The sequence below is a fragment of the Labrus bergylta genome, chromosome 16 (assembly GCF_963930695.1).
Source record: "Labrus bergylta chromosome 16, fLabBer1.1, whole genome shotgun sequence".
NCBI lineage: Eukaryota > Metazoa > Chordata > Actinopteri > Labriformes > Labridae > Labrus > Labrus bergylta.
This window is the reverse complement of record NC_089210.1, coordinates 7959506-7983725: the sequence shown is the minus strand read 5'-3', so window position 1 is coordinate 7983725 and position 24220 is coordinate 7959506. Positions and strand designations below refer to the sequence as shown.

Here is a 24220-nt window from a genome sequence, read left to right as displayed (position 1 = left end):
TTCATAAGTGTACCAGATAATGCATCATCTGGGATCGTTGTGTTCGTGTATTTGATGGATAATGTTGCTCTTTTTGTGACTCTTGTTTATTAGTGTCGTATAACTTTTTGCTAGCCTTAGACCTAAGCAGGCCTTTTTAACTGATGGTCTGTTGGCAGAATCTGACCTTCTGATGAAGATTAGAATTTCTACTAAAGTACAAAACCAAAAGAAGGCAAGGAAATGTTTTCTAATAAATGTATGTTGAGCTGTTGAAAATACAGAGATAGTTTCATTTCAGGTCATTCAGAATACGTATCAGTGTGTCCATTGTTAAGAACAGAAATGCATCATTTCTGTAGAAGATTTAACCCAGGCTGTGTTCCCTCAGTGGGTGTGAAGCTGAAACATGGCTAGTTCTGAATGAATTAAATATGACCTGTTGATCCCTGCGCCTCGTTGTCCGTGGTTGAAACATTTGTTGGGTGTATTTTTTGGAGAAAGATAAGAGGAAGAAATTGAGCAGGGACGATAAAGGTGTTTTAAAGGGTAACGGTTCTGGGGAGATCATATGATGTGTGTTTTGTGCATTTCACTGGGCTGTAGTGTTTGTGTATTCACGTGAATGTAAAAACATTCTTAAATGGAATTCAGGTGTTCACTGTCCTTTGTTAGTTACAAAAGATGTTAAGACATTGTTGCATTCCTCTTGGTTAATTTGCCCCCTTTTCTGTATTGCGCTCGGTTTAGATTTTGACCGTTATTTAATGTTTATGGAGAAGTTTCATTAATTTAAAAGTAAAGTAACCAAAGCGGGAATGGAAGTGAGGATTATGTCAACAGGATGAACATGTACAAGATGGAACAAACTGGCAAAGGAGGGGGAGGCTATCATTACAATCGCTCAAGATATTTAGGGGCCAGGTTTGTCCAAAATCTGAAAACAGAACTCACAGAGGAACTTTTGGACTTTTAAAATGATCCAGGAGTGACAATAAGCGGGAACTCAACAGCTTGAAGAAACAGCTCATCAAAAACTACATTATGTTGCTGCTTTGTTTCTTAGAAACGTGTTCCAGGCTATCTGCAGCTGAGCTATGAGTGGAAGAGACTAACGGCCAACACACAAGTTAGAGGTGCTAGCTTTCTCTCTCAGACAACAGAGACTTCTCTGAGGCCAAAGTTACAGACTCCACCATAATAAAATACATATGAACAGAGCTCAGAAAGGCAGAACTCAAAATGAATCAGTCTCAAAACAGTACTGAGGGCAATCTATCACTCAATCTTTGTACAAGTGCTTTGAAATAATGAGCTAACGCAAAAAAGTTAGCTTAACAGCTGAACTCAAGGTAATAAATTGTTAGTTGAATAGCGTGTAGCCTAAAGTATTATACTGCTGTAATTGTGCAATTTGGAACATACCTTTCGCATATTGAGAGCAGCACTTTCTTGGCAGTCCTATCTTAATTTAGCAGGTGTTGTAGTTTTATGTGTAGCGTTAGCTTAATTCAACCCTTCTACCCCCATGTTTGTAAAACCTATTTTCATATATTGTTACTGCAGTATCTCATCATCTCTAACACCGTCACCCTCCTTGATGTAAAAGATCTCTCTGAGAGGCTCAGCATCTTTTATTTATGAACGTATGGATAGAAACATCTTTCGTTTGTACATTTCTGACAGTTAAACTTATTTTTTCATACAGAAAGAGCCCACTCTACTTCCTCGAACAGCCAAGTGGGTATGAATGCAACCCTAGTTGGTGAAAAGTGATGAAGAAAAAGGCCCAAGTTCTAAAACCACTGCTCTAAGACGGATCTTATGATAACTGATCTGCACAGATATAAAACTAAAAGGAGTTAACACATACACAAAAAAAGACTCCTTTTATATCTTGCAATGTGGCTGATTTTCTGACGCAACTGCCGTATCGCTGTCTTCAGTCAGCTTGCATCAGCTCAGTTTGCTTGCTGAGAAGTTCACATAAATACACAGGCACACATGAAGGACTGACCATTGTTGGAGCGTAGTGCCCTGGCCGAGATGCCGTTGGTCCCTATTGGATGATGAACCCCGGTCCCATCCACCACTCCTGCTTCCCCTGGCTGCTTCAGAAGCTCTGTCAGAGTCCTGGTGGAAGAAAGAACACATTTAGTCACACATTATTCAACCATCCTAACGACAAGAAACATATAGTTTACTAACTAAAACAAAGGTCGTACAAACTTGCAATCCCAAGTGTGTTTTAAGAGAAATGTTCAGAAACAGAGCAGACTGATCAAAGCAGACAAAGAGATTTGAGGAGATGAGAAAAGATAATCAGTGTAAAACATTTCTAAACATCTATCTGAGGAAAGCGACAAGTTTGAAACAGACTGTCAATATAAACAGACCCATCGAGAAAAACTCAGAAATAAACTGAAGACAGTAGCATGGAGGATGAAAAGTTTGAGTGTCTGGATGTCTGCCGACTGGGAGCATCAATCATTTCAGAAAAGATAAAGCTGCCTCCATTCTCGAGTCTTTCATTGTTTGATGTCTTTGATAAAGTTTACTCAAAACTGGAACACAAACAGAGAAGGCCTTTAAACAAGCAGATTTAACTCTTTCGGAGCATACAGAACCTAGATTTCAGAGTAACATATAGCTACTTTATCGCAGGCTAACAGAACAATGAAGTTAGTTAGCTTAGTTAGCTGAGTAGAAAAATAAATATCTGTACTAAGGCTTTTTCGGCCCGCAGGAACTTTTTCATAAATACTGTATAGGAACTGTTGGAACTCTCCCCTGGTTTTTCTGATTTCCGCACCACAAGAACTACGAACTATTTTAGTTCCTAGAACCTCAACCTTTAGAGGAACCTTTTCAGCTCCTGCTTCAGAGTAGGTACCCTCCCAGCACCATGTTGGTTGCGAATGCAGAAAGAAAAAAAAGTCCCCATGGTGTGTAGTTCTCAGGGAACTCCCTAGTGGATAGATCCTCTTCGAAAAGTCCCAGAACTGTTTGGTCTGAAAACACCTATAGTTAAACGTGGAAGCTAAACTGATGACTTGTGGCTAGATATCAACAATTGATAAATGTTTACTGAAAAGCTAAATACTGAATTGTTGAAAAGGTTAGCTGACATCTTGGCATTATTTAGCTTTAGTTCGTCAAGCCTATCAGTGTGGAGCCTACAACTAACAAAAAGGGCTTAAAAGTGGTGCATTTAAAGCTAAAGGAGAGCATTATAACCTTAAGACTTGTTTATATATATATGCAGTATATTCATTCTTTAAAAAGGATCAGGGTCTTTATTATTTTAATTCCAAACTTTCAAAATAGTTTACATCTTGAATAAGGGACTTGGGAATCGCGGTTCAAAAGGTTCAAAAAGCTGTTTTTTATTGAAGGATGACCACTCCTTGTTGATGTTTCGAGGGTTCTTTTCACAGACTGTATGGACTTCATATTGCACTGAATCACTTTCCTGGCTTCATTTATAGTCTTTCCTATGCAAGGTTGTAGAGGAAAACAATGCTTTGTAAAGAAGAAGTGGAAGTAGTCAGCCAAATAAACAGATTTGTAGAAAGGTCTCACACAAAGCTGCATCACTGTCATATGTGTTGGCAGTTCAATTGCAACAGTAAACAGCCCTGGTGGTAACTTGCCCTTTTAAAATGTCAGCTACCAAGTTTTCTCCTGCCACTATCTATTTTTAATAAGGTAACAAAAATAACACCACCTGCATTACATGGTTCTGCCAATATCAAAAGTTGTACATTATTTCCACTGTTGACCAAACAAAGACTGTAATTGGATGTGGAAACTTTCCACTATTTGCTGACTTTACAAAGGCCTAAAAAACAAGAGAACAATCCACATCAACATGTTTTTACTGACAAGGGAATTATAAAAACATAGTCCACAGATCAGCCAAGACCTGTGTGACGCTACCTGGAGACCAATAAATATTTCTCGGCTGTTAATCTCATTGTTGAAACCTTCAGTCAGCCTTCCAAACAACAGAGCAGAACAATTGCCTTTTTATTAGCCTGCTGTGAAATGACTGCTTTGGCCATGGGAGCAGTAAGCATTGGAATATAAACACCTGTGCAATATAAATCCATTCCACACAGAGGACTGTCTAATTTGTTCCTCAATTGAAAGACAAAATGGCATGAAAATATGAACTGTGCTCTCCAGTTTATAATGTTTCATTTACTAACATTTCTATGGTGACTTTTGTAACAATTCCTTTTCCCTTTAAAACCCTCCTAGCAATGCTTTAATATCATGGTACAACATGTTATTACTTAAAGGGGTTCTCAACCTATTTAACACCTAAAAATCAACCATGAACATGACAGCTACTTTACTGACTGTGTGGCTTCTTTTTTTTTTTGACTCAGTTAAGTCAGATAGAGCAATACCACTCAGGGATTTCTCGATAATGAAGGCTGTCCATGCTGGTGCATGAACTGTACTGTGCCGAAGCACACCTCTTCCAAGCGTGCAAGAGTCAAGGAAGTGTACCGTGTTTGAGTACTGATCAGAGCACTCACACTAATCAAACCAACTGGACTTTAGGGGTGAAGCGTGCTCAGGCACAGTGCAGATTTCCTAATATGAGTGCGCCCTAAGATGACAAACTAACTCCTAGCTTTGGGATTGTCACCTGCCTGGGGGAGGGGTTTCTCCCTTTTTGATGTCACAAAGATTTGATGTCACAAAGAGAAAATCTCCAATCGGCTGTTTGACTGCACGTTTTCTGAAAAGTGAAGCAGGCAAAAAGACGGAGAGGACGGACTTTTCTTATAATTTGGGGGTTTGGAGACACACCAGGGACACATATTAGAGTCTGAAAACCATGGTAAAGTGTATGTTGCATAATATGTGACCTTTAATTTTGTTGGCTTTGGCTCGAGACTTCAAATCTTTTAAAAGGCAAACAAGCTGCATGTTTTGAGAAAAGCTGCTATGAAGACATGTTGTGATAACTTTTTTTGGAATGGTTAGGTACAAGCTGTCCTTGATCGAGCCAATAAATCAGTACAATGAACTTTTCTAACACTAAAGAAATGCTTAACGATGCCTTTGAGAGCTATGAGGCTTTAAGTGACTTCTTAGTACAGCACAAAATCAAAGGTCCCAGGTCTTAAAAAATATATATCTGGAATTAGACAGGTATTTTTTTTCTCTCTCTCCCTTGACGCTCTATTCACAGCTAAGGTGCCATTAAACAATCTTTAGCAGCTCCAGTGGAGCTGCACGGCGACCGCCAACTATAGCTCCCTGGTGTGAAGGTGAAACGGATCTCTTCTGACCAACTCAGCAAAACCTCCTGAGGAAATTTAGCATCGATTAAAAGTTTAAAATGGGACACGCCATCTTTTTTGGCATATGATGTGCATGTATGAGCAAGTTCATTAATGGAATTTAGTGTGAAAATCCCACACGTTAAGGGTCCCACACATTTATATGGGGAAATAGTTGCATTTAAGGACATGCAAGGACAATAAACGCCCAGAAAATGTGTCCTTAAACTGTACTGTAGAAACCCATATAGTATTTGCACACATAAATCCCAATTGCCCTTTGCATTTTCTGCTTGCACGCTTTTCCATTATTGTCACTCTCTCTCCCTCATGTCATTAATATGTGTCCACTTTCATTTCATTACTTCATTTGTCTCCCACTCTTTCCCCCCGCCGAGGTGACTCTCAGTATAAATAAAGCTCGCCGGTCTGTCTCTCTATTCTCCACCCTCCCACCTACTCTTTGCCCCCTTCACAATGTTTAACAGCGCTATTGTCCGGTTCTTGTTGTCCTCTAATGCCTTTCTCTCCATTTCTAATCTAGTCCTTCTTATCTTCTCAAATTTCTGTGTCTGACTCTATCCCCACTCCTGTTATCTCTCCCCATTCTGCGTGTTTTTTTCCATCGCTTCGGGCCTTTAATCTTTCTCTGTATCACCTCCTCAAACCTCCGTCTCTGCATGTCTTTCTTCTCCTCTCAGCCATCTGATGCTTCCTTTCCTGCACTCTCTTTTTCTCATGTCCAGCACGTCTCCCCCCTCCTCTCCAGCCTCTCGCCCTTTGGCCCGCTTTCTATTTTTTCTCCGTCTTCTTTCATTCTCTCTTTCTTTCTTGCCCTTCTTGGCTTATTTCTCTTCCTCTCCCCGAGGACACTGTCACATAAACTATCCCAACTTGCAACATTAGCACTCTTGAAATGATGCAGAGTGATATGAAGACATCAGAGTCTCCATCAGCAAACACACACAGACACACACACAGCCATGGGCTCGAACAATGCTTGAATCCAGAATTTAAAGTTTAAATTTAAACTATATGCTTTAAATGTATCTGCACCATTTTTATCTGTAGAGAAATGTAAATACAGTGTACGCTCCACATCGAGATGGCATCCTCCCTGTCGACATGCTCATAGATATCTAGCTCTTTCATGATTAGGCTGGAAGCCCTTTAAAAAATAACAAACTCCTGTCACAGATATGAAGAAAGAAACCTGGTGCTGAAGGCCTAAAATCAACAATTCATACAGTGCATATCATATTCCCACTTTGTATCTTTTTTTCTTTTAATTTTCATTCAATGTTTTTTTGTTGTTATTTGTTTGTTTCGTTGAAACAACAGCTGTGATGCTTTACAACATCATCAAATGTTGTAGAAAATGTAATTTTTTAAGTTTTGGCAACTTTCTTGACTTGAAACCTTCTTTTGCTTACTTTAATGAAGTCTTGTTTTTATAAATAGTATATTCTATATTGATTTTATCCACATAAGGCCCAATGAGCTTTGTTTCCAATTAAATAACCAGGAAATGTTTTTTCTCTGTAATGCAAGAAAGTATTTAAATTGAATAAGGATCAAAAATTTATATACAAAGACTGTCATTTTCAAAGCTCTTAAACACAAATGATTCATTAAAAGGCAGGAAATATCCACCGCAGAGGCTTTAAATCTCGTGAGGTTTGGTGTAACTTCTGGAAACTCAAAGAAACATCTCCAGGCAGTCTGGCAGGCTTAAAGCACCACATGCTCAGCTTTGTCCCATTTGAGATGTGCTAAATATAGTAGAACCAAAGAAAAGCTAAGCGTCTGCTGGTATCCCCAAAAATGTGATTTTCAGAAAGCATATACCCTTCAAGAATCCATGGAGCTGTGCAAAATGAAAAGAGTTTCACATTTTAAGTCCATGAAGGTAGAGTCAGTAGAAATGTTCATTGCAGCTTGTAAACACCACATTGAATTTGGACCCCTCCTTCTCGGCTCATCGCCACCATAAGCAAACGGCCACTTCAGGACTTAAGTTTACTGCTTGTACCTACACTGCAAGCTACCTGAGAATATTACATTTGTTGTAATGGAAAAGCCAATCATTTTGTAAGCTAACACAAGCTAATCGTCATTGTTTGACATTTAGCTGTCAAACAAAAAACAGCCCAACTCCACGTCTGGGGGGGTAAAAGCCATCCCAAGGTTCACCATCATTTTGGAACGAGCTTTAGCCACATTGCCTCATGATTTGGCTCAATATGATAATATTCTCTCTTCTTTTGCGTTACATTTGTGTCGACAATATTCACTGGTTTGAATCTCGACTAATTGCTGAATTGTATCCACTCCTTATCTCACCTGCGCTGTCATTGGCTGAGTGAAATACACCAGCTCCCTAACCAGAAACATCATGAGTTAACCAATACAGAAGAAAACATAAAAATACAGGCAATGGACAGCGTTACAGACACAGTCACCACCACACATGTACGGATAATAAGTGATGATTGAGCAGCATTTCTTGTGTAAGTCTATGTATTTTATGTTTAAGGAAAAACTTACCGGCGAAGAGTTTATACTGACTGAGGAAGGGAGTGTTTTTTTAGTGAAGCAGTTTAATATGGCAGTCATTTCTTCAAATGGAGTCAGCCATCTACCATCATGGAATCGTTTCAGTCACGCACAATTAGTGACTGATTAACACGTTGATAGCAAAAGCCATTAGCATCTGAAAATTGTGCCCATAGACATGCAGCATGACCCTGCTGAGGGGTGAAACATGTGGCACTTGATTAGACTCTGACAATTTAAAATGGTCTTTATTAACTTCTCTGTAATTTTAGAAACAGTAAAGCAGAGGAGAAAGATGCTGCTGGAAAAACTAACTTTAAACATTTTCTATAAATTATATTAAGTAAGAAAGAGACATTTTATCCCCAATGTCAAGAGTTAGCTTCTACAGGCAAGCTAGCTCTGAGATTAGCCAGCCCTTAGCATTGGAACAGTAGCGCTTTGGATTGGAAACATTTGAACATTGGCAAGCATTTTACTATGGGCACCATCTTAGATAATCATCTGAGCATCCACTAGCTACTTAGCTAAAACAAGCGTATTAGCCTGTTGACCCTGTTTGCCGAACCTCGCACCAAAGAACAATCAATTCTGATGGAAATGTCATCACCAGTGCGTTTTTTTTATTTGATGTTTTGAGCAAATGGACGTTTTGACCTTATTGTGGCACAAAATTTAAAGTCAGAGACCTTTAAAGTCAACTAGATCAATCCCATGCCGACCAGAAACCTCCTTACCATGATGAAAATTGCAGAAGAAGGACATGATGAAAATTTACACAACATGATGTCAACATCATAAACAGTTTGTTGCCAGTTATTTGTTAATGTCCACTAAACTGTAGTCCATACAGCATTAGAGTACTGATAGAGTGTGTGTTAATCTGCTGACGCAAAACTAACATTTACAAAAGCAAAATGCTGTTTTTCAGGGAAATTAAACAGGAAATGTTTTCCAGTTTTCTACTGGGGCGTTTTATGTGCCCTCGATCACTGTTCCTCCAAAAAAGAAGTCCTGCATTAAAGCAGCTCAGCCAAACTTTATGAGCTCATGTAGCACTTATTGTTTCCTTGCTGTGACATGACTATAAACTGAAAAGGGTGATTAAGAGTCCCGCATGATTAAGTAATTAATTAATTTAATTCAATTGCTTGCTTGCATTCTGACTGACTCGGCAGCATGCAAATCTACAAATTGCAATGTCAAGTGGGCAAGTGGATTGTGATAGAATTTAATCAGCAAGTGCTAAAAACGCAATTTTTATTACGTGTGGCAAATGAACAGTCAGGTGCGCTGCATTAATATTCATTTCATGGTGAAATTGCATAACTATGCGGTCAAACACTGTACAACCAAAATCCTTTCTACATACACCTTGTGTTTTAGGAGTGTTTCACAATCGTGTCGTGGCCCAATCCTGGTTGTATAACTAAATGCATACTATTGTTTTCAATTGTCAAAGAGTGTTTTCGTTCTAAAAATAAAGTGAGAAAAACACCCCATGGTCTTGCAATAAGACATTCACACTGCTGCACACAAAACATTCGCTCCCCTGGGTCTATAACACAGCATTTTGTAGCTGAATCACTCTTCACTGTCACAGCAGGTTAGTTTATATTACAAGGCCCCCCATGGAAGATTCCAGGGGCCTGTAAACGTAGCATGGGACTAAGCACTGAGATACAACCCCGCTGTTTGCTGTATAATTGTGTGTAATGCTGCTTGCCTGACTACAGTTGTGCAATCCGACCGACCTACACAAACAGAAAAACACACATCCTGCATAATTGGAAGCTGCGTATTTAGACACACACAAGCAGGCACAGATGTTGGTGTTCTACCTACAGTTGTGCCTTAAGGGACTTAATTCATGCCAAACCGGAATGAGTCACCCCTTTTAATCCCATGGGTGGTAATGTAGAGCGGGCACAGTGGGTGTGAATTGTGTGTTTGTGTGTGTGGTTACAAGTGATTACCAAAATATCCTCCAGGGCAGTGTAAAGGAGGATGTATGGGTGTTTATGACCAAACAAGGGCTGTTTCAATCTTCCAAATTAATGAGAAATTTGAGACTCCAAAACCAAACAATTAAAACAAACTAATGACCAACTAATCTGATCTCCACCCATTTATTTAATTTGATTTCTTTTACTGAGTGTTCTGTTTTCATGTCAAGAAAATACTTCCCTGATGATGCAATTAAGTCGTGTTATCATACACCTTCATGATGATTGCTCATATACACACAGCCTTTTTTCCTGTGATGTCATGCTCATGGTGGGAGGTATTAGCTGTTTTAAAAAAGTGATTGTACTCCTAAATATGGCCTGTAGACCCTCTAGATATGTTTAATACGATGTAGTGTCAGTGGCTGAGGAACTGGTAGCAGTGAAATGACATCCATTATCAGATTCCCACCTTGACCATAGCAGCTTCCTACCCTGTGCATTACATTAAAGCAAAACGGCCGCCATTGTAAATATGGAGAATAAGCTCTTCTAGTAAATGAAGCTGAAGTTCATAATTGTTGTTTTGAAATTGTATCACCCACATGGGGAGTTTGAATCAGAATGCAAAATGAAGTCTTTGTAAAGGTAGACGGCAGAAAGGGATACTTAGATGTAGCATTGTGTGTAAGTGTGTGTGTGTGTGTGTGTGTGTGTGTGTGTGTGTGTGTGTGTGTGTGTGTGTGTGTGTGTGTGTGTGTGTGTCTGTGTGAGAGTAGTTTATCCATCTCTTCATCTTCTCTTTGTCTCTTGGAGTTATGAAGTGACAGAGCCAACACTTGGAGTCTTTCATCATCAGTAATTCACTGCACTTTATTTCAACACTGCTGTTACACACACACACACACACACACACAAGGCAAGATTCCCACACAGAGATAGTAGGCTAAATGGACACTGTAGTGGCACAAGTGATAGCAGGCATTATCTCACAGGGGTCTCATACACCAGTCCCTCTGACACATAAAACATTAGCATACTTGTATATGCGGGCACACACGCACGCAGCGCACACGCAGATCTGATTTAGCTGCCAGATAGAGCACCCTTGTAGGCTTGGTACAGAGCCTGGATCTGTCTCCCACCCTGCTCGACTCCTATTAGAGCTGACAGCTGCCAAATAATGTCCCTTGGCATGGCTGAGTGCCTGCAATGCCAGGGACTGTTTGTGTTCATGCATACAGTCTCTCATCAACTAACATGAGTGTGTGTCCATGTGACCGTGTAACCTCAAATACGGTGTGTCTGTTTTGAAAAGAATGGTGAGAGTGAACCACCTAAGATCTGTGTTAAGGTCAAGGACAAAATGTAGAGTAAATATTCAATTCACTGTTTTTTTCTTTTTGACTGCCATGCTTTGATATTATTTTCACTCATATTAGTCTTGATTCAGTCTGAGATCATGAGAGCGAAAGATGTCAGATGAGGCTTCTTTTTCTTAACAAAAGGCACATTCATGAAAATCCTTTAATCTCAGTTGAAGCAGTTGATTGATATGAGTAGATATGCGCTAAAGACTTTAAGATTTAGAATTACGTTGATGGATTACATTTTAGGGATGCATCGGTTCAATATCGGTATCGACCGATATTGGCCCTGATGACAGACATCGGCAAATAATTAGGTGGTAGCCAATTTTTATTTGTTGTTCCAAATCAATTGAACTCTGACATATAGTAGAACCTGCCTACTGATTCAGAGAAGAGTCTTTTTATATGGGCAGATAAGGTCACCTGTTGAATGAACTCGTAATAAACTCATGCTTGTTTTCATTATCAAACATGAGAGAAATAGTGGCATTGGGGGAGTTTCATCAAAAGAAGTCATGAAACAGACATTGTAATCGGCAATTTGCTTAGTTGATATTTCAAACCTGTGAAACCATGTGAGACATGAAACACATTTCAACATCATAGCTCCACTCTTTGATTTGTTTCACTTGTAGTCAGTCACAAAACTTCTTCATGAAGACATTTTTTTTTTTTACAAGAATGGCAATAAGAAATGTCACAACACTTCAGAATCATGCAGGTCCCGCTAAATGTTATCCTCTTTGTTGAACTGTAGATGAAATGATTCAGTTATAGATGATGTTGGTATTGTAAATGATTTCAGGATGAATGGTTAATTATCCAAACTTTGTTCTGCATTGTTTTAGTTTCTCTTTTACCATGTAAATAGGAAAAAGTCGAAAAACACATAAACGGGAAACAAATTTAGAAACTGCAATGTTTGTAGGTTCTTGTTCTTGATTGCCAGAACAACGCTGCCTCGGGATGCTTGAACCCTTTCAGAGCAACAAAACATGTGACCCAGCGATTGGGCTATTACTAGCTAAATTCAACAATTTACTCTCCTAGTTTAAAATAATACTTGACCTTTGACATAACATGATGAAGAAGCAGACAATTAGAGCGTAATCCAAAATACAGTCTGTTTCCTGATTCTTAAATCATCCACCTCTTTGGCAGCCATCAAAATTTCTCCTTAAAGGAGATTAAACCCCTCCCGTATTAGATCAGTAGTTGTGACTGGCCACACCAAGGCAAGATTAGCTTAAAAATACGGGGTCCAATCACATCAACAAAACCAAATACACATGCGCTTGCTTTTTCTGTTGGATTTGTATGACTTTATTGTCACAAAACAATTAAATCAGAATTCATCCGTTTAATGATTTCAAGGACTCAACGTGTTCCAGTAATGGTAATTAATGGTTTGGGTAATTTGATTCACAAGTTATTGCCTCCTTTATTGAAGCCAATAATGCTACTAAATTTGCGCAGTAAAGGAATATTCAAATGAACACATTCACAGCCATCATGCAGGACGCTGCGTGGACCGGTTTCTGGCAGGATCTCAGTACTGAAGCTGTGATGTTGCTAACGATGATGTCACAGAAAATACCATATGTCAACCTTTGAGTCACCGCCTGCACTCATTATTTTTGGGCCATCTTTATTTTAGAACCAACAAAACAGACACAAACACACACACACACACACACGCACACAAAGATTCATCCTCCTCAAGGGATTTGTTCTCCAACATTCATCGGTGTGACGCACACATAACCCACGCATGAATACACACACAGACGCACACGCACACACATTGTCAGCTGGATATTTATCATCCTTGAGAAGGCTTTTACATTATTGATAATACACAGGTAGTCGGTATGCGTTGATTGCACTGTAATCTATCATTAAACACAGAGAGGTGGATTACTATTGATCAGTTTGATAGGAATTCTGCCAATGCCTAAAAAGCTCAAATCACTCATCATAAAACATAAAAAAATACAGGAAATGTAATGAAACGATGACCTACTATTTAGTGATATGAACCAGCATGTGGTCATTTCTGATTTGTTGTTGTTGTTGCTACTCTATTTCACGATATATATTAAGACTTGAATGCATGCTCTGAACCCTTTCAAATTTTAATATGAATTCATTTTCTTCTGCATGGTTGAAAATGATGTTCTTCTTCAAAATAAATTGCACATTATTCCTGAACCTGCAATGTGATCCAGCCAGTGGGGTCAACATCCCATTCATCCATCTCTTTGACATTGCCAATAAGATCAATTCACCCTTTTATGCCTTTTATGGATGCACCCAATGGGTCCCAGCACACAACCTGTACATGTCATATCGTAAATATGTCATGGTCAGAGCAGCATTGACGAATTAGCAATGCCACAGCACTCTATCATCACTGTGACAGGCTCTTGTAAATGTTAGTGGTGTGTGGACTGTGGAGTTAAGTGACCTTGGATTACGACCGCAGGCGCGGACACATGGCTCTGACATGGCCACTATGATAGTCATTCATTCGCCCATGGGTGCTGTTTGCTTGGTTCAGGAAGGTGAGACACACGCAGAGTCACAAAATTCAAAGAATACAACGATGGATACCAAATCATAGCTGCTCATTTTCCAGTTTTCATGAGCATCAGCCTGTGGCAGCTCAGCATCTCCCAAATGAGTGCTATTTGCGGTGAAGGAGATGCAGCTGGTCAAACAGCGGAGTGAACTATGGATGCAAACAGCTTGGTTAGACACTCAAGATTGCAAATCTGCAGATACTCATTTTAAGTTTATTCACACCATATCAGATTTATGATTGACATCTTTTTTTATTATCAAATTGTTCCTATTCTTATGTGAAAATACAATACTCCCACATTATAAATAAAAGGAGGTTATTTGCTTCCTCTGTGAGTGTTAAAGATATATTCATACCACCCTTTTGTCTGTGTGCTAAATATAAGGCTTCGGCTAGCAGACCAATTGCATAGCTGTATACCTAATCGGACAACATTAAATAATAACAAAATCCAATATCCAGTCACGCCTTGTCCACCATCAGAGACTCAAGAAAGTCATTGTGCCTATAACAAACTCCAGAAAACCACAAATGGGTTTTAAACTTAACCTTTACCTTTGTCTATCTGTCTTGTTGGGAGATACCTTGAAAGCTTTTTAGAGCTTTACAAAAACATCTGGGAAAAGAGATATCAATCCATCCAAAACCTATACCAATATTTTAGATCGCTTAAGTTAGCATGTTGGCCTGTCTAGAAATGTTTTAAACTGGTTTTCCTCTCAAGTTGGTGAAAGAAAGTTTTTCATAACCATTCATAATCAGTTTTCCAAGCATTGTGAAGTAACCTGTGGAGTACCCCAAGGATCAATCTCAGGACCTTTACTTCTTAATTTGTACATGTTAAACATGGGCAGTGTCATTAGGAGGCACAGCATTTCTTTCCATAGCTATGCAGAATACTCTCAGCTCTAGGTGGCCATGACACTTTGAAACTGAGCTGAATGACTTACTATTTAACTGTATTTTAAATATTAAAGCCTGAAAGTCACACAGCTTTCAACAGGTCCACCATGTGATCCCGAGGCTGCTTACTGTGGCTAGTCGCTAAATGTGACTAACTGTAGTTTGGGGAGGTAGGGGTTGGAGGCTCTTAGAGCATTTCTTCTAAAAACAGCTGCCTGCTGGGGCCAAAAACATATAATATTAAAGCTTCAAGTGTGTATTGTAATGATGCAGAAACTGTAAATATAGTGGTTCTACAGTAATACATGACACCACTTTCCTGCATTTCATTGGTCCTTTGTGCTATTTTTTTCTCTCTCTTAAATCTCCAAAGTCTCAATTTACCCTGTCTACTAAAAAACAGTACGAAAATCAGTGCTTACCTGTTTGACAATAGAACAGTACATTTGATGCAATGCGATGAAATGCAACAGAAAGCAACAACATAAAAAAACTGCTTTGCAATATAGTGTAACAGAGGTGGGAGTCAGGAGTCAACCTGTGTTTAGTTCATAACTCACGCTCACTCATGCACAGATATTCCCTTCACACTGCATTCGACTCAAAGTTCAGCCTTGTGCACAGACATCAAAGCAACACACAATATGTAATTTGTCACTTAAGGTTTACAAGCACACACACCCACACACACACACCTTCAGATAGTGCAAGGACACTCTGACAATGCAGTGTAATATACTAATGGATAAGCAAGTCTTGCTGCCAATTCTTGTTTCTCATGTGCCCTTAAACAAACTCTCACACACACACACACACACACACACACACACACACACACACACACACACACACCCACACACACATAAACACGTCAAATAACTCCTCAAGGGTGGATCGTATCAATGCAACAAATCTGCCAACCTGTCCAACTTCAAATCCCATCCACAAACATCTTTCCCTCTTTAGATTCTCTTTAATTCTCCTTCTCTCTGTATCTGCACCTCCTCTCTGTTTAACCTCGGTCTTCTCCCGCATCATATTTTATACATCAATTTTCCCGCAGAAATGTTGAAGCGGTCCGTTTGGCTTGTGCAGCGTTTGCCTTTCATCGTAGTCTGCACTCATCCTACAAACTCTTCTCTGCGTCTTTACACTTGACGAGTTAGCTTTAGTTAGACTTTTTTGTTGCACCTCTCATTCTGAAATAAAAATGCTGTTCTTAACCTATTTAACAAATTTTTACTTGTGCAGGGGATGGGTCTGTTTGCTTTTGCTTTAGGTTGACCTTTTTCCCATTAGATTTTCAGCATGACTAATATCTGTACAAGAATTGCACCTGTAAGTTCTTAAGAAGGTATACAAAAACTGATTACAACAACAACAAAAGAACAAGAAAGGGTAGAAGGTACATGTTTCCTTTGAAAGACTTCCACTCTCTTGCCTGCCAACATCAAATGGTATCAGGCATTGAGAATCAGGTATCAGGTAAAAGGTTATCAGGTCTTTGGTATGAAGTATAGGTTATCGAGAATTGGATATTGGTTTCCAGGTATCAGGTAGAAATATTGATTTCCGGTGACATGTTATGGTGTGTAGTGTATAAGGTACACTAAGGTATCCTGAATTAGATCTCAGGTATTGGGTATAGATATTGGGTCAGTCATCAGGTATTGGGTATAGGTATTGGGTCAGTCATCAGGTGTTGGGTATAGGTATTGGGTCAGTCATCAGGTGTTGGGTATAGTTATTGGGTCAGTCATCAGGTGTTGGGTATAGTTATTGGGTCAGTCATCAGGTGTTGGGTATAGGTATTGGTCAATCATCAGGTGTTGGATATAGGTATTTGGTCAGTCATCAGGTGTTGGGTATAGGTATTGGGTCAGTCATCAGGTGTTGGGTATAGGTATTGGGTCAGTCATCAGGTGTTGGGTATAGTTATTGGGTCAGTCATCAGGTGTTGGGTATAGGTATTGGGTCAGTCATCAGGTGTTGGGTATAGGTATTGGTCAATCATCAGGTGTTGGGTATAGGTATTGGGTCAGTCATCAGGTGTTGGGTATAGGTATTTGGTCAGTCATCAGGTGTTGGGTATAGGTATTGGGTCAGTCATCAGGTGTTGGGTATAGTTATTGGGTCAGTCATCAGGTGTTGGGTATAGGTATTGGGTCAGTCATCAGGTGTTGGGTATAGGTATTGGGTCAGTCATCAGGTGTTGGGTATAGGTATTGGTCAATCATCAGGTGTTGGGTATAGGTATTGGGTCAGTCATCAGGTGTTGGGTATAGGTATTGGGTCAGTCATCAGGTATTGGGTATAGGTATTGGGTCAGTCATCAGGTGTTGGGTATAGGTATTGGTCAATCATCAGGTGTTGGGTATAGGTATTGGGTCAGTCATCAGGTGTTGGGTATAGGTATTGGGTCAGTCATCAGGTGTTGGGTATAGGTATTGGTCAATCATCAGGTGTTGGGTATAGGTATTGGGTCAGTCATCAGGTGTTGGGTATAGGTATTGGTCAATCATCAGGTATTGGGTATAGGTATTGGTCAATCATCAGGTATTGGGTATAGGTATTGGGTCAGTCATCAGGTATTGGGTATAGGTATTGGGTCAGTCATCAGGTGTTGGGTATAGGTATTGGTCAATCATCAGGTGTTGGGTATAGGTATTGGGTCAGTCATCAGGTGTTGGGTATAGGTATTTGGTCAGTCATCAGGTGTTGGGTATAGGTATTTGGTCAGTCATCAGGTATTGGGTATAGGTATTGGGTCAGTCATCAGGTGTTGGGTATAGGTATTGGGTCAGTCATCAGGTGTTGGGTATAGGTATTGGTCAATCATCAGGTGTTGGGTATCGGTATTGGGTCAGTCATCAGGTATTGGGTATAGGTATTGGGTCAGTCATCAGGTGTTGGGTATAGGTATTGGGTCAGTCATCAGGTGTTGGGTATAGTTATTGGGTCAGTCCTCTGGTGTTGGGTTTTGGTCTCTGGTACCTGGTATCAGGTAAATGATATCTCTATATATAGGTAGGTATCGAGTTTGTTATTTTGAAAGAAAATTTGGCATCTCGAGGGGCAGGTGGCCAAGTGGTTAGTACGCACGCCCCATGCCCAGAGACTGTAGTCCTTGAAACGAGAGGCCAAGGTTCAAATCTGATCTGTGGCTCCTTTCCAGCCTGTCATTCCCCACTCTCTCTCTTTACCTGATTTCTGACTACATCCTCTTTCCTGTGTCTACAATAAAGGCACAAAAAGTCTCATAATAAATCTCAACATCTCCAGTGTGTTCCCTTAACAAGTCAAAGTTTATTAAGCAGACTTTGTGAATCTCGTTGATTTTTGAATGTTTAATGTTCTCATTTAAAGATTTTCTAATAAAATAATCATCTTAAACAGCCAGTCAATTCTCAGGTCCACACACTGAAAAAATGGCATGAAAAGGACGGAGGCATGGATGGAAAGATTAATGGAATGATTTTATGAAAAATTAACTTCCTCAGTTCACCCTTTCGATAAAATACCAATTAACCAATTCTCTTTCACCAGTTTATCTTAATTCCTTCCTTTCCCAAGCTTTCTCTTTTGCTCTGATTTACTTTCTCTCTCTCTTTTTTGTTTTCCTCTCCCGTCTGCCTATTTCTCTTTTTAATGACTCTCTAACTCTGCCGCCTATCTCCCCATCCCACCATTCCTCACACTTATTTCATGTCAATCCTTCTTTCCTCATCTCCCACACTCGTCCATTCTTTATCCATTGTTTTTTTTTTTGTCTTCTTATCTCCGCTGCCTCCTGACTCCGTCTCTTTCTCTCTCTCCCTCTCTCTCTATGTATTCCTCCCTCTCTCTCTCGTTCTCTTGTGTTACGTGTTCTGTTTAGCTGCGCTTAGCTTCACCTGTCAGCTTGGATCAGGGCTGTGGAGCAGCAACATGACAAACTGCCCTCTGATTCACTTACACACACAGACACACATATACTTGTAGTGTCTTCTCAGAAAGAAAAAAAAACGCCCCGCACACCCCCCTCCTTCTCTTTCTGTCTTTCTCCGTCTTATTGTTTTTTTGCTGTTTCTTTAAGCTTGTAGTTACACACAGGTCTGTCTCTGTACTCAGATGTTAAAGGATACACTCTGTTTTTCCTCCCAACTTATTTATGATTATTATTCCTGGATTGTATGTTAGAAACAGTAGGTCTAGTTTTTAGTAAAACAGTGAATTATCTCAGAGGATTCTGGCTGATTTAGCGATGAAAGGTTACACTATACAGATGTTAAAGTTTTTTTATAATGAAACAAAACAACAGGAGTAGTCTGCATGAACATGACCGAATCAAATCTAAGCTTGTACATAAGTACAGTATGAAGTTTATCTGGTTACAACAACACTGATATTATTATTAATGTGTTTTCTGTTTGTTAATACAACATGCTAATAGGGGTTCCGGTAGTCTAGCCCTAGTGGTTAGTGCGCACACCCCATGTACAGAGGTTATGGTCCTCCAAGTGGGGGGCCCGGGTTTGAATCTGACCTAAAAAAAACAACAATGCTTACATTTTAAATTTATTCTGGATTACAGTATCAGATCATTGGACCATAATCTTTCTTGAACACTTTTTTAGTCATCTTTATCTTGGCATTCGATTCAAAATAGAAATACTTATTTTTTCAACACATAATGTATGTGAGTTTGTTTGTGTGTGTGTGTGTGTGTGTGTGAGTGTGTGCGTGTGTGTTGGGGGGGAAGTGGTCCTAAGCACAGGTAAGAGAATTGGCAGAATATATCATAAAAAAACCTGTTTACTAGTCAACAAATTTAACGTTTCTTACAAACAGACCATAAGGAAGTCATTCAACAACAAGTTCCGTCCTCTGTTGTTGACTCTGTGTGTCAATGTGAATGTGTGTGGGTTGTTTTTCTGTCAACATGCTAACACATGCATGCTGCCCTTGGGCCTTTCGAGGCTTAGAGGTCATTTGCTGCTGTGGGCTAATGTGTCAAGATTATATTAGGCTGCACGGTAAAATAAAAATAGTCCCGAGGGACGGTATATACTGTAGATTTATTTTATTTTTTATGAAATAGATCAAGCAAAATATTTTTACAATTTTAAAAGCTGACACCTTTTTTCTTGTAATCCAAGGGTTTTGCTTGATATGAGAAAACAAGCAATTTTTTAAAAAGCAACATTTTTAATTTGGAGCTGGTTTGTTTGTTTTACAGTCCAAAAACAGCACCACAGAGATGACTTTTACATTTGATTAGTTAAAGAATGTCACTTTTATTTGACTTAATTCCTGTGCCTCTCACATTTTCTCATCAGCACACATTTTATTCCTCAAGTCATAAAAACTCGTTACACTGAGGTCATTTTTGTTAGTATTTTAAGGACTGTTAGGTGTGACATGTTTCTGGCATTAACAAACCATCTGTGGTGAAAACAGGTCATGCACACTCACAGTGTGACATATAAGCTCTGACGGAGAAGGAGGATCATAAATCCACTTAATAGCTGCTGATATTAGCATGTGGGAGAGACTTTGTTAAGGGTGACAGAGACAGATGGAGACAGACAGACTGAAGCCGTATTCACATATCTAGCTTCATTTTTTGTTATATTCTACCGCTGTGTTATGTGATCTCTGTCAGAACAACAGGGTTCACAAGGAATATCATCTTAACTTTTCATTCACTTCACATGCTTGGCATTATGTGTGTCCTTGCCTGTTTTATACTTCAAATGCTACAACTGTGCACCCAAGCCCACAGATCCTCTGGGCATCCTCCTTTCCTGAAATCTGATAGCTGCATTTCAGGAATTGAGACATCCTTGAAAATGGCATTCTGAGATTTACGGGTCACCAGCAGCGAGACAGAACAGACGAGGAGGCATGGACAGAGACATGGAAAGTGCAGAATTTTTCGCTTCCTTGCAACCACTCTCCTTCTCTGCCTTTGTTAGTGCATTCAAAGAAACGCTACATTTCTTGGCAAGTTATCAGTAGCGACTGTTGATCAGAGGAGATAGCATGAAACATATTGTTCAGCATGGAAATCGCCTCAGGAGATAAAGCTCTCAGAATCAGTGTCACCTTTAAATCACGCCTGAAATCCAAATATTTCAACTCGCTTTGATATTACGCTGTCTTTAATTACTTCTGCTCATTTATTATTTATTCAAATGCATTTTAAGTCTCTTCACTGTAATTTGCCTCTTTTGCTCTGTGTTGTTGATGTGTACTGATAACAGAGACATCACATTGGAGCTCTTCTGTACCAGTGTGCTGCATTCAAAAGCAATAATCCCAACATTTATCCACATTTTAGTGTTGTGTAAACTACAGTTTCTTCCTGCTGACATTTTGTTGAGAAGCAGCCTGCCGGCTTCTCGGCTCCGCTTCCTAAAGAGCTCTCACAAGTGTTGGGGGGGCTGTCAACAGGGCGGAAGTGCACTTTTGAAACGTTCTCTCTTTTTCTGTATCAAAGATCCTTTTACTGCTGGAGACAGAAGAAGAAAGATGAAAGAAGGGTAAAAGTCAAGTCTGATATTAAAAGAGGAGGAAAGAGGTGACAGTTCAGAGTACTGGAGCCTAAAAAGTTGTTTTTTAAAGCGTGCTGGGGATGTTGAAATGCCTTTACTTTGCCGGAATGACAATGTTTGGCAAGAGAACATCCCTTTAACACATACTGGTACATACTGGTGCTTGAATAGCAGTCTGTATAGTCTGAATGTCACATTATTTCCCCAGTATATCTAATTAATTTCATTTTGTCGATCATTTCTGACATTTCCCTTGTCCCAAAATATTCTTGATATTTTTTTTTTAAACATGTATACTTTTATCAAACCTATCACCCAGACTAAAATCTCCTATCAGTTCTTTTTTAGCTTGTAATGAAATGGACTGAAATGGAATCATGTACAGGACGATCAATGAAGATCAACAAAGAGATCAGCAAAGAGAGGTACTGCTTTGCTCACATGGGGCAGCAACGCAGTTTTATCGGGGATTATTTATAGAGTTGTTCCGGTAGGGATCCTAGTGTTGGTATCAACCTCTGATTTAGCCTAAAATGTTGTAGGGGTCATTGCACAGTACACCTGTCAATGCATCGATGTGCTACTATAAAAACGCAACCAAATTGTCCACATTTTTCAGGTATAAAACCATGAAAGACAACAACAGTGTGATGCTAGCAGAGAGTGTAATGTCAGTCAAGGCGAGAAGAATGTCAGTAATCAGTGTTTTTTGTTTGTCCACATTGCGCTACATAAGACAGATTCCTGGTCTCAGAACAGGCTCCAGTCTAGGTATTACAGTTTGAATTGAGAAGGAGAAAATGGTATCAGAACATCGCTGTGTACTTGCCAAATAAAAAAAGTATTGGGTGTATTTTTGCTTTTATTTAACATTAAAAGCCAAAGCTCTGAAAAAAGAGAAGGAATAACAGATAGCAAGAGGCTGCTGTGGTAAACTCAGCCTCACTAAATTTGACGCGTGCAGTTAAAAAGTAAGGTACTGGGGCACCCCATATTTAACATTTCTAAACACCCACTTTGGGATTCATGTCACGTTATGACAGGAAAATTAAACCCTGCACATATTGTACGTGCATAAGGTTGTTATTTGAGCCGGAGCCTGCAGTGTTTACCTCTGTTTTCTACTTGAACACGGTGAACATCTGGTTTCTGTCTAATGCCCTTCTGCCACAATATGCATGCAGCAAACACAGCGATCTGCTCTCTCTTAAGATTTATCTCTTCCATTTCTAGAAAAGTAGGAGGAGGAGAAGAAGCATGTGGCTGGAATGTAAATGTCCCCATACATTTCCCGGTGGTTCATACTGATAAATGGAGGAGAGAAGAATGGAGTGATGAATTAATGAACAAGGGGAATGTATGAAGGAGGTACAAGAGAAGGGAAGCAAAGAAGGAAAGGAGGCTGTGAAAGAACAACAAGATCAATACATCCAAACTAGAATCAAAGTTTATTCACTGATAATACGTTTCAGCTCTTAATCTAACTCCACTGAAATGTGTAACATGCTGCAGCTGCGTTAAAAATATACTGCCAAGAAATCAAGTGATTTATTCAATGTTTTGTTTTTTTAAAGAGTAGAAGAAGTTGTGACATTTTCATCACTGTCATGTTGCTATGTGTTTGTGTGATAGACAATAATAGTTTAGTTTCCCTTAAAAGAAACATTGATCCTACCAGCTGCAAAATATCGAATAAAATCCCTCATAAAACCCAAAAAAGGAATAAAGAAAAAGAGGCCACTGCACCGCCTTTGCTTTTCTGAGCATTTGGACTTACTGTACGTATATAATTAAGATGTTATTTGTCTATTAAAATGGCCCATATGTCAAAAAAATGGGGAAGAAACTTAAAAATCGTAAATGGGAGAGGAATACTCCCATTATTTGGATTATTATTATTATTAGAAAGATGTTAATGAAAACATTCAATTGAATTGTTTTAATTGTTTCTATCTTTGTCCTAGCCAGGTCTGGTGTGGCCAATCTGACTAACCAGGAAAATTCCTGGGGGGCCGGGGGGCCAGTGACAGTAGGCTTGGTCGGGCAGGTCTATGTCCAACTAGAAACACATGCTTAAAATTGGCTCCATAATTACATTGACATCGATTGATCCCTCAGTCCAAGAAGGTCAAGAGGCGATGTGACTTATAATAAAAAATAGCAATGGTAGGGGTTAAAAAAGCCAGTTCATCACGCCTTGTGGAGACGACACGGGTAAGCTATGACCTCTCCACCTGGTAAAAAAAGATCGTTTTCGCATCATTGTTTGAAATCCTTCCTACGCAAAACCATAGCTTGAACCCTTTTTTGAAGTTATGGGAGAAGAAAAAAGAAGACTTCGCATGAGCAGGAACTTTGGCTGTGCAGCTCTGACTCAGAGACCCCTGGGTGCTGTTGTAGTTTATTGACATATAATGGCAAGCATACCAGGAGAGATCTGGAATCCAGCCCTGCCCTTTTGTGGTTGGTGACTGTGATACATTTTGCAGTAACACAATCATGTTATCCTCAATATATTTGAGATACGACTTGAAAATCGGCGTTAATATGTGTGTGACGAGCGTCGTCATGCCCAGGGGCCTGCAGAAGAAATCTAGCTAATCTGCTAAATCTGGTGCAATGCATCTCCTCTCATTAACTGAGATGGATGTTTGCTGAACACGATCCCCGACAAACTAAACAATAAAGGAAACTAAACGATGTGACAGAAGCAGCTTTCCTTTTGAAATGTGGTCTAAACACCACGTCTTTTCAACAGAAAAACGCTCACTGGGTGACATCGAAAATGACTCTCATGCTGTTGATTCATTCTTTAAAAAACGATTATTATACTTTTTTGATAAAGGGCATGAAAGTGACAAATACCTAAATTATAGCCTTCATCCATAAAAAAATATATATCAAATAAAATAAAAATGTCTCCCAATTCTCACATTGTGTTTTTGGTTCTTCTTTTGCCCCCTGAAGATTTTTTGGGTTCTGTTTAACCAAACTCTCTCTCTCTCTCTCTTCTCTCCTCTCCTCCTGCGTTATGTAACAGTGTTTC

General features: G+C 39.4%; 1 protein-coding gene across 1 annotated transcript in view; it reads right to left on the bottom strand.

Annotated features, from left to right (window-relative positions):
* Window positions 1-24220, bottom strand: part of LOC109996504 (protein shisa-9) — a 92725-nt gene that overhangs the window by 49680 nt on the left and 18825 nt on the right. Inside the window, exon 3 of the mRNA XM_065964735.1 lies at window positions 1997-2112. Coding sequence (XP_065820807.1) covers window positions 1997-2112 — 116 coding nt within the window. The remainder of the gene's footprint in view (window positions 1-1996; window positions 2113-24220) is intronic.